At 38.2% G+C, this 12,398-nt stretch overlaps 1 protein-coding gene across 2 annotated transcripts in view; it reads right to left on the bottom strand.

Moving 5' to 3' along the window:
- ext1a (exostosin glycosyltransferase 1a) overlaps nt 1–9,269 on the bottom strand; it is a 36,557-nt gene extending 27,288 nt beyond the window's left edge. For both annotated transcript variants that reach the window (XM_056762491.1, XM_056762492.1), the window contains exon 1: nt 7,698–9,269. In XM_056762491.1, coding sequence (XP_056618469.1) covers nt 7,698–8,611 — 914 coding nt within the window. In that variant the 5' untranslated portion in view covers nt 8,612–9,269. The remainder of the gene's footprint in view (nt 1–7,697) is intronic.
- Between the last annotated feature and the right edge of the window lie 3,129 nt (nt 9,270–12,398).

Here is a 12,398-nt window from a genome sequence, read left to right as displayed (position 1 = left end):
AGGTAAATAGAATTAAAATAGTATTTTTGGGTGAACTATGCCTTTAAGTGATCCTAAACTTTTGTATGGCAGTGTATATCAACAAGGCATTCATGTTCAGACTAACTTTTAAAAATAGAACGAACATGAGACCAAACAGCATCCACCATTCATGTCGCCAAGCAACAGACTCCCATCCAGACCGCCTGTGATGTGAGTGATACAAACTATTGTGCTAAACTTCCAAATCACATTGGACGACCAGAAACAATTTGAAAGGATTAGTATTTGTGCTTCACTTGCAAAACCGCACTAGTTAATGCTCTCTGTTACTTTGAATATAAATATATAATTCAGGCAAAATAATGCAGTAGAATACAGCGATACATCGTGCACACTGCTCGGGGCTGGAAAGCCGACAAACACTTTATCCTGTACTGTTTATTAGTGTACTACGCTGCTCCCACAACAGGTCCATTAGTCAATGCCAAGAGCCTGTTAATCCACCTTTTTCCTCCCACACATGCATATAGAAAACATCGATATGGCTAAATGTGTTCAAATGAGGTGAAGAGTTCTGAAAACTCAACAGGATTTACTGGCTGAAACTCATGAGAAGACTGAAGTTGATTGACTTCAGCGAACATCTCAATCTTACAGAACTTTTTCCTGTTACGTCACTTTATGTGCTCAAGTATTTCAAAAGGGTTGTGACGCACAGGTGAGTCTCCGGTAACCATGGTGATATCTTGACCCCATCCACAGTGTCCTAGCATTCCCAGTTATTCGGTTGAGGTTTTTTCAACTAAATGTAAGAAGTGCCATCTCTCTGGCCCTCAAGACTGAAACATATTTTGTATGTTACAAGTAGAAAAATGCAAATGTATGAGTTCACCGTTTATGTATAATACATCATATAAGCATCTGTGAGCCTGTGAGACTATTTTAAGCTCATCTGAAAATGTCTGTTCAGCTCATTCTGCTCATTCTCAGTCTTTTAACCTCGTCTTGTTTCGTTTCCCATGAGACAGCAGAGGAACATCTCTGGTAACTCTCATTCAGATACAAACACGACCATATATACATCTGGAAAACACACCTGCTTGATGTGTCAAAACATAAATAAGGAAGGATAATACAATTTATTTTATAATCAGAACCGTTTTGCATTAGGTGATACATCATCTAACCAGGTGACATTTGGTCCATTTTTGGGCATCCTTCTATTGCAATTGTTCCAAATAGTGATGGCGGATTAGTTGTGCCGTTACCATGAGAGCAGATTTGTGAATTTTGAAATCACATCTGGTGATTATAACATCATGGAGATTTAGGGGTTGGCATTTTTTGTGCCAAAAATCACCAAGCTATCACCCAGGACACCGCATTCATAACACCTTAGCAACAGCATAGCAACACGTTGGCAACCACCTAAAACACTCTAGCACCATTTACTACAAATCATGAAAAGACACAATGGTTTGCAATAGTGGTTTTGGACTAACATCCAACAACTGAGAATAATATTCACGTTCTCTTCAATAACACAGATTTTGCTATTACTATTTAGACTTCAGTCATGGGGAAAGCCCACACATTTAATATGCCAACAAAAATGTTTGACTGGCAAAAATCTGTATGGTCTGCCTGTAATTAGACATGGTGAGAAATATTTTTACCCTTCAAAACATCAAGAGAAACCACATCATACACAGACATCACAGCTAACATTAAACCAGGTGAAAGGTTGATGTTTAAAATCAACCCATAAAATTTTTATAAAATATAATATTATATAGTAAAATTACATTTTGGCTGTCCATACACCATAGTACACATGCACGTTTTTTTTGTATACCCATTTGCTGCTGAATCGTATGTCAACAATACCGCCATATTGGATAGGGTAAAACTGAACAATAAAATCAAACACAATCAAGCGTTTTCCCCAGACATAAAGCTCCAATTTTTATCTTTATCTATTCATTTTAAAGATTTAATATCTTAATGGAAAATGCATTGTCTTTAAATTACTTATTGTGGTAAGGAAAGAAAACTCACAGTCGAGCAATGAAATCAGCTGGGAAATATATGAATGAGAAAAAAAGTGGACGTGGCTTTCGTCTTTCTCTGCGATTTGATTGGCTGTATAAAACAGCCATATTGCATTTTAAAATGGAACTGGCAGCAGACTGACATTTGAAGGGGAAGAGTTAACAGATGCTCCGTCCAAGCCGTCTTACATGCATCATTTAAGACGGATAGTCACAACAGGACGGAAGTGCATTTTCAGATTTTAAATGCAGACTATGAGGACAAAGAATGACCCACATTGATAAACTATTTACAATAAACGCTGCAATATCTCACAAAAAAATCCGCTTGGACTTCACAGCACATGCCTAATGAGTACAAATCAAAACTTGTTTTGTATTGTTCCCATTTTGGATATTTGCTTTGCACATTAAAAACAGTCAGGAAAAAACTTGAAAAACCAGGAAAGAGTCCAAATCCACCAAAATTCTGCGATAGAGATTTTACTGCACTACTTCAAACATGACACACGTGTCAGGTAATATTAAACCATAAGATGAGCATGTGAAAAGAATTAACAGTCGCTTTAAATCACTGCATTAACCTAAAACTATTTAAACATGATTTCAGAAGACCCGTGAAAGTTCTGCAAAAAACGACTAATAAGTATTTAAAGCAAACCTTGTGGTACTGATTGTAAAGTTCATTTTACACAGAATCTGTATGTTCCCAAGTTATCGCTGTTCATTACATGCAATAACACTGACAGAATTTAACTACAGTATAAAGCAAAGCTCAAAATCCCTAACCACAGTCGGACGGAGAGACTATCTGAAGCAAAACCTCAGAGCTCCCGTCAAGCTTGTAATGAAGAAGCGGGGAGAAAAACACACGCTGGCCGTATGACGTGACGGCGAGATGTATTTATAGAGAGGGTTAATCCATCTCTCTGGCTCAGCTGCGGAGACGCAAGCCAACACATTTGTGCTGTTACATATAAACACTACAAACATGAGGAACTGTACATGACAGCATGCAAAACAACACAAGAAATAAATACAACACAGTTTGTCGGTCATACACTAAGACTTTTATCAACATGCACAGATGTGACCACAGAGCCGTGATGGTGATGGATCTTCTGTCCCATTCTGCTCATCCATGGATGAATCTGGAATTATTACATCTAAAGGCATTAGAATGATAAAGCTGTTTTCTGATCATCACTTTGAGCAGGCTGGTTCATGTCTATTCTAAACAGGAAGTTCATGGTCTGAACTTGTGCTTTCCCACACATCCGAATGGATTTTCCAATCTGGTTTGCACATACTGTACATGGTGTAAAGCCTGGTAAACTATCATTACTTCCGAAGGAAACACTAGCTGAACACTTTACTTAAGACACATGGACCTGTGAATACTTCACTCCTGTTAATGTAATGAGACCTTTAACTTAAAACATGAAGACTGGGAGATGGAGACAGCACGTTAACATTTCTGACCAAGTCTTATTTACAAGAGAACATACATACAGTACAGTACAGTACAATTGGATGTTTAAATTGTCTATGCTAAGATGATCTGATGGCTCTGTAACATATCAAAGACACCGTCAAAAAATTACAACCAAATTTTAGTTTAAAAGACGCCTTCAGATCATACTCCATCAGACATGTGTGATGTTTTGAGGGGCTGAACTCAGTCAATCGGCACTTCCTTGTTATTAGTAACAGAGAAAGGATGGAATTTCCACATAAGAGTCTGTGGAAATAAGTCAATGGATTATTCCACCTTATTAACACACAGACAGAGCAGTGCAGTGAAGTAGGGCTAAACCGATAAACCGACGATAAATATCACGTGATTTATGCACAGCTTTTGAGTGAAGTATGGGAAAATGCTGCTGCATTCGAAAGCCAGAGGGCGCTCTCATGCGGAAACTCCATATATGCACTGCAGAAGAAGATCATAACACGTTCTAGAATCAAGGAAATGCCTATGTACATATTTTTTTCACTGTTACTCAAGCTTCATCAGGTATTTTTATGATAATAAAGTATATTTATAATGATCATGTTTGATGGGTGTTACTTTTTTCAAATGCACATTATAAGCGATTCAAACTCGCGCTGCTTTTAGATCGAGCAGCATTTCCTACTGTTTCACAGACAAGCTACGCGTTCAAAAAAAAATATCGACACATTCCATAGCTTAGCCAGCTCGATTACAATATGATTTAGTGCTATCAGGATTAATAATCGTGCAGCCCTAGAAGCATATGAGCTGAATGTTGAACATGGGAAATATTACAAGTTATAGTTGAAAACAATACTGAGTACTTAACTGCTACCTTTAACTTTTCAGAAATTTTCTTTCCCATAATTATTTTTAGCGGTGGTCTGTATATTATTTTATCCTTAAAATATTACGAGTAACTATACAGGCCTACTAACATGGGTGACCACTAATGTTGTGTTCCCACCAAACACGAATGAAGTGTAAGCGAAAGTGATTTACTTGTTAAGTCAATGCAAAGTTGCGACAGGACATCCTGCGGCGCGATTCGTGCGATTAACGCAAATGATACACCGCGAATTGAGCGTTTCGAGCGTGATTCGCGCAAGGTGAAAAATCCGAACTTTGGCTGCGCCGCGTTAACCAATCAGGAGCTTGCTCTAGTAGTGATGTGATTATGACGTGGCGAGCGGAGGAAGAAATCTGAAACGAGAATGGTGGACAAAATCATCATTGCTTTTGTTGATACCTGAAGCTGTATGATACATCTTACTTTTATCGAAACAGGAATAAAAAGGATCTTGCTTGGAAGACAATGAGTGAGGAGGTAGGACAATCTGTTAAATTGTAAAAAACATTCTTTACTCAATTTGAGCTATATATGTATATACGAGACTGGAGTCGGCTGGCTAAACCCCCTCCCATGACGCGAATTCGCATATGTTGTCAAGTGAATTCCGTGTGCGAATGAAGAGGGGACTCAAAATGTTTAAAATGTCAAAAGGGCACCAGAGTAAATCCAGCGTTATCCAACCTAACCAGCAAAACCATCATCCATAGGGTTGTAAGCAACCTTGTAACCACTTCAGTTCACACTAACTTGGGTCATTCTGCTTTTGGTAAACAAGATACAATGAACTACTTTTAACTCTTAAAGACGTAGTTCGCCTTAAGATGAACTTTGAATCTAACTTTAAATAATTTTTTGTTTTTTTTAAAGAGTACAACTTGCAATTTGCAAATATTTTAACTTATTTATTTATTTTAGGGGCTTTTTGCCGTTTTTGGTAGAGGACAGTCTGGAAAGTATTGTGCAGCGAAAGGGGAGCGGACGGGCAAAGCACCGAGACGGTGCACTTAACCACAGGGCAATTGTCGTCGACACAAATCTTTCAACTTTACGCTATTGGCTTATCTTTCATTTGCGATCTGGAATACTAAAAGAATAACGCTGATGATGTCATGCACTCATGAAAAATACATGAACACCCTGAAATTTTCAAGTGACAAAAATAACATGAATAAAAAACACATTTGATCAATTATTCAGCGCCACAGCCGTCAACGTCGCACATTCACAAGAACAGTCATGTTCAACAACTTCAGCATCCGCCTGTGCCGTCCGTAAGTGGGTGAGAAGGCCTATGGCTACAGCAGAAAATGAGAACAGAAGGAACATCCACCTCAAATGGAAATACGGCACATTTTTCAAAGCTGTCACACAGCACTCCAAGGAAAAGGACCCGTACTGGAAGCCATGATGCTGGCGTGCTAACAGTCACAAAATACTGTTTTTGGGAGTGGCCTTGGGTTGTTAAGAGCAGTTTACTGAACTTCAACTTTTGTGATCAAAGCCAAACAGGCTGTAAGAAATGCCAAGTATAAAAACTGGCAGGGGGACTTGAAGGGATAGTTCACCTAAAAGTAAAAAAAATTCTGTCATTATTTATTTATTTATTTACCCTCGCGTGACTCAAAACATGTATATGAAACACAAAAGAAGATATTTTGAGAAATGTCTTTGTGGTTATGTGTTCGTACAACGGAAGTAAATGGGGGTTGATGTTTTGTTAGCTACGTTCTTCAAAATATCTTCTTTTGTGTTCTGCGTAAGAAAGTAAGTCTCACAGGTTAAGAAAGACATGAGAATGAGTAAACTATGACAGAATTTAATTTTAAGGATTATCAAAGGATACAAAAATTCCTGCCATATTCCTATTGAATCTATAGAAATTATTGAATCCCCCAAGTTTTGTAGTTATCATAATGTCAAATATAAAATTATATATAATAACCCTATTGTCCAAACTTTTAGAGCCAATAATTGAAACATTCCCATCAGATATAAACAGTAAAACAAATGCTTCAGCAAATGCTGATAACTGCCCATAAAAAGTACACATATGCTAATACTACTACATATAACCAAGCGTACAGCTGTGTTTCGTGTGAGTATTTCATTAACCTCATTGATTGGCATGTGAGTATCGTCTTCATTCACCCTGAACAGACAGACAGTAAGCAGGTTGCCAGTGAGGTCACGCTGTGAGAGTCAAGGGGTCACTCAGGACACAGGCGATCTGGTGGGGTGGGGTCTGGGAATCGACTACACAAACAGAGACAAGCCTGCTTCCCCCCCGCTGGCACCAGAAGCATTGTTTTCACTAATCCGTCAGAGAGCCCCCGGCCCTGTCTCACCAAGAGCCACCGTCACCAGAAAAAAAAACACACACAGCAGGAACCGAGGCCCGAGGCCCCTGCGACACAGATGGAGCTGACTGTTTGTTCAACAACATTAAAGCCAAAACAATGTGAATGCAAGTGTTTGACTTCTTAACACCCCTCTCCCCTATCTAAAAACACAATTTAAGTGGGGGTACAGTGAGACATTTTGCGTTAATATAATTTAAACAAATACAAAGTGTAGAAAAGAAAAAGATCTACGTACAAAACATTACCAAGCAATTTAAATTTGTCCTGTGAGCTGGAGACATTCATGGTTATGTCATAAACGTTGAAAGCTTTTGCCATCACATCCTGACACATAAAAGCTAGATCCGTTTTTTTTGTTCATCCGCACTCCACTTCAGATTCGAAATGATGTTATTATGATGAGCATCAGCTTAAGGGTTTTAAAAAATTCATTGCATTAAGAAGCAAGCTTTGTTGACATCATCTGAAAGCAAGCCGACATGAAATAACCGATATCTTCTGAACAAAAGATATATTCTCTTCATACAACCTCCATGTCAGCCGAAACTATGAGAAACGTTTCTCATAAAAACAAATGTTAATTGAAAAAACATAGGCAATAATATAATTTACACTTGAAAGATTGACATTGATTCAAATGAGAAAGATTTTCACATACAAGGGCCACAACATGGGAAGTATTTAATATATATTTAAAAAATAATGGAAGTCATTGCATTAGATTTGAAATGGCATAACACTTCACAGAAGAAAGGCAAGCAGAAGCAAACTTTTTTCAGAGGTGTTTTGATTGAAATGTTTACATGAAAATAAATGCCATAAATGTTTTATATCTAATGCAATGACATTTCCACATCAAACTGTTACTTATGTAGGCTTTCTGTATTGTCCAATTTGCAAGTATACGGAATACCAAATTCTGATTTAATACGTGCAATAATGTGAGCTGAACTTACTTTTCATATTCTGCGTTATCTCTGTCGCAGCGAGCGTCTTTGTGCTTCTGCCAGTCTTTGCCATGTTTGCATGTGGTGAGCAGAACCACATCTTCAGCGTTATGAACATGATGCAGTGCATTCCTGGTATCAGACCCAATGCCAGTCAGATAGCGCTTGCCTTTGAAAACCAACATATATTTCCTAAAGGGAGGGATGGTGTTGTATTTTAAATACCCCCTTTCACCTCCAGTCCTGGGGTGATCTTTGGAGAACAAGGGGATGGAGATGTCAAAGTTGGGCCTGAAGTTCTCGGTGCTGATGCTGGCTTTGGCCAACATGGCTTGACCGATATCAAACCCCAGATCCTCCGTATAATCCGGCCAGGTTCCGGAGTACAGGTTAAATATGAGATGGTTCCTCCCGTTGTTCCAAAGGTTCAAGTTCTGGATTTTAGTTCGAAGGTTGTGAACGTATTGTGGGGAAAGCTGGTCTCGATCCAGCGTGTCCAAGTTCAAGACAAAGAGGCAAGCCTGTCCCGGGTCAGAGGTGTACAACCTGGACCCTTCGATGGAGGATAAGATATTCTGGTAACTTTCCGAGATCTTCTCGCCCTTATGTGTAGGGTAAACGTAAACTTTAAAGCCGTTCCTTTTGCACAGCTTGAAATCGAAGCAAGACTCCATCCTGCACTTGTAAACTTCAGGGCTGTCATCTCTCTTGTGTCTTGGAGATGCGCGGACGTTATAGTCTTTCGTGTCGGTCTGGTGCCAGGGAACGAAGGCTCGTGTAGGGTCTGAGTAGTGAGGCCAGCGTGGATGGGGGTCATCCCGTCGGTCTGGACTCCCGCTGGAAGCCGGTCCTTGCAGGTAGAAAATCAGAACGAGACATACGCCTGCTGAGAAGAGAATTAAATAGCGTTTTTTGGCCTGCATGTGTCCTTTGAGGCGGATGGAGCCGTTTGCTGATGAATCCAAAGATCTCAACTCCGGCTGGACAGCATCTTCCGCACACCTGAAGGGATCTGATGCTCTCAACTTCCACCTTCTGATTCCAATCCCAAATCCAGCGCATGTGGGCGATTTAAACTAAACCCCGTGTATGGATCTGCCGCTCTCCTCTCCCGTGCGTGCTTCGATCACGTCAGACATGTAGACCTAAACTGCTGACATGTGAGATCTGAACCCTACCGTCCATGGAAACTACTCTGCGTTTGCATAAACCATCAGAAACTACTTGAAAAGAAATGTTCTTGGAATCAAATCTGGAGAATTTACAACCAAATCGCTGAGTTGGACCGGAGCTTGATGTTTTTTCGCGCTGTCACAAACTTCCCAACGGAAGAAATCCCGACAAATCCCTGTATTCTCACGTATATTGGGTGATAAATCCTCAATGTTGACGCACGAACGCTGGCCGCCTGTGTAACCCTGCGTTTTAATATCTAGACTTACAAAAATAACAAATAGTTCGTCGCGTTACACCGAAAGCGCGTTTCTCACGCGAGTGATACAATGTAACATTCCAGTACTATAATCCTCGAGCTTCCAGTTCCGATTGTTACATTGTAGCATTCCAATCCCCGCACGACGCCTGCTTACGTCAGACGCGTCCGCCGAACTCAGGGCGCTGTGATTGGTTCGCGTCATTTCCGGGAGGTTGAGACTTCTGCAATGCATTCACAACCGGTGTTCAGCGTGACGTGATTTTAAAGCAACAACAGATACAGTGCTCTCAAAACACAACTGTGTTCGGACACTCATCCAGTGGCCACACTTAAAAGTGTACGAATGCCATTCCTTTAGGGGTATAATCCTAATATATTAGATAGGCCTTATATAATATAAGATTATAAATGAATTCAAATATAATTATCTTCTCTAAATCTTACATTTTCTTATTTTTTTCTTTTTCTTATTTTATTTCTTTAATCTGTATAATTTTATCGTAGACTGGGGAGAAAGCTGTACCAAGCATTTCACAGACATTTGTACTGTGTAGATAAACCTATAAGATTATAATTTAATTCAAATATAATTGTCTTAATCTTACATTTTTATATTTCTTTCCTTTTAGTAGTACATTTTGTATTTTTAATCCGTATAATTTTATTGTAGACTGGGGAGACAGCTGTACCAGCTGTACCATTTCACAAACATTTGTACTGTGTATGGTTGTGTCAGCAATAAACTACAAGTTTGAAGCATGTAGTTTACAGATAGATAATAAAAGCACTTGCTTCAAACATAACATTTAACTAAAAATAATGATTTTTGATAAAACAATATGTCATATACTGTACATATCATACACAATAACAATTAAATGTATTTTGACTAGTATGTTGAACATTTTTATTGTTAATGTGGTGAACTGCATATGTGGTTTCTCTTCTAGGACACTGTGAACTAATGCAACAACACATACACTGAAATTCCAGAAACCAAATTGTTGAAATAAATCAAAGGCTTGAAAAAGTGAAAAAAAGATGCTGATTATGAGAAAGAATGAATCAGGTCATGTTCTGTAAGAAATAACTTTATGTTTGGGTCCCAAAGACCGAAATGCTTTATGTTTTAGTTTTTCAGATCAACGCTCCGTGGGTAGATTTCTTAATGTAGTATTGTACTTTTTAGTAGTTTATTAACTCGTGGAGTTGCTTAGTTTTGAAATACAGGCCTTCAATAATTAATGTAGATTATCCGAATGAAATGTTGTCAGCAGGAGGCCATCGAATGTTCTTTTGAACTATTTGTACCACTGCAGGGGTCTGAGAGTGCAGAAGTGATTTTGCCAGACAGGATCTGAGACGGCCTGAGAGCAAAGGAGGTATTTGAAACCGCATTCCTCAGAAGTTGTGGAGCCGTATCCATACTCGGCTGCTACTACGGGCCAGTGATCAAAGTGAAGGTCCTGCCTCTTCTGTGTTCTGTCCAGCATTCCTTACATCTTCTCTCTCTTTGCTTTGCCGCTAATATTTCATGTCCACATTTATAGTTGTCCTTTAAGATGCGTGATGTGGCGAGCTACACCGTCTTTATGGAGCCTGCACGGGTTTATTCATATTTTCTTTGCTGAAATTAGAGGGAAATCTGTGGGATAGAATGAAGCATGGGACATTTAGTGTTTTTATAGAGTTAATTGAATATTAGTTCAAAATCAAAGAATGTGGGTTCAGGAGATAGCATGTCGCGTTTGTGTAGATGATTGATTAATTGAGAACCAGAGACATCTCAAACATTGACACAATTTCTTCCAGTGCTATATATACACAGATGCACTTAATCTTGTTCAAGTAAGCACGTGTTTCATCGGAATGCTTTTGAAACCTTTTCCCTACAGGGAAATGTAAAAGTTCATTGAGTTCATTCAGTTTTTTCCAACATATATTCAGTCAAACACTCAAAAAAATGCTGGGTTGTTTAAGGGGATAGTTCACCCTCGGAATGAAAAGTCCATCATTATTTACACGCCCTCTTGTCATTTTAAACTTGTATGATTACCTTTCTTCTACAGAACACAGAAGATATTAAAAAAAATGTTGATTATAGAAAAAAAAACTGTTTTGCAGAAGAAAGAGTGAGTAAATGATGACAGAATTTACATTTTGAAGGCTTTAATTCATGGTTGGGTGAAATACGGGCAATTGCTGGTTTAAATTAACCTTAAATGTCCATTCTGACCACGAAACAACTAAACATTGGATAATTAAAACCCAGCAGTTGGTGTTGTTCATATTTTACCCCATCATCTGTTGAAATAACCCAGCGTTTTTTCTTTAGAGTGTTCATAGTATTTTTTAAGTCAATTTAATTGGCTTATTCAATCGAAAATCATTATGAAATTTAGTGTCTGATATAACATTTCCTGAATCAATTAGCCTGGCAATTAAACACGCAGCACTCTGATCTCCAACATATATATTTGATGAACAAAACCACAGGAACACTATATGGCTCAGTGGTTGACAGATTGTTTAAGGTCTGATAATATCGCTGAAGGAAAGAAGCTGACAACTGCTTCATCTTCTGGGCTTCAGTCAAATATTCTTTGAAGAGACTGTTAATAATGCAACAAATGAGACGGAATAAAAATATGTGTCAGTCTGTGTCAACCTCAAGATAAATTCTTATTGTTATTGTGATTCAAACTGAGATATGAGTAAATGTCACACTGGGAAATAGGACAAAATATTTTAAAAACGTTATTCTGTTAAAATATTTTCCCACTATTATATTCAAACACATGCTTCTTACTTTGTCTGATAAAACTGTTTATGCTTTTTGTAAAAGTACATAAGACAACATTGAAATTACATCTAAAACATCTTTCCTTTTTCATGTTTTAAGGGATGGAAAAAAATGAAAATTCTGTCACATTACTCACCCTCATATATTTTTACATAAAAAAGAAGATATTTTAAAGAAAGTTGGTAACCAAACAGCACCGGCACCCATTCACTTCTATTGTATGGCCAGAAATTCAATTGGTATCGGTTACCAAAATTCTTCAAACTACATTCTTTTGTGTTCTGCGAAAGAAAGAAAGTCATGTTTGAAATGACAAGAGGGCGAGTAAATGATGACAAAAATATCCTATGTACTCATACTGCCTGTGTGTATATTATACAAATGGCAAATTAAAACTTAAATTTTGTTGAATGAAGGCCTTTAATTTAATATAAAAACATTCTACTGATCGTCTTTAATCAATTTCAAAGCG

The sequence above is a fragment of the Triplophysa dalaica genome, chromosome 12, assembly GCF_015846415.1.
Source record: "Triplophysa dalaica isolate WHDGS20190420 chromosome 12, ASM1584641v1, whole genome shotgun sequence".
Taxonomy (NCBI): domain Eukaryota; kingdom Metazoa; phylum Chordata; class Actinopteri; order Cypriniformes; family Nemacheilidae; genus Triplophysa; species Triplophysa dalaica.
This window is presented reverse-complemented; position numbering and strand designations above follow the sequence as displayed.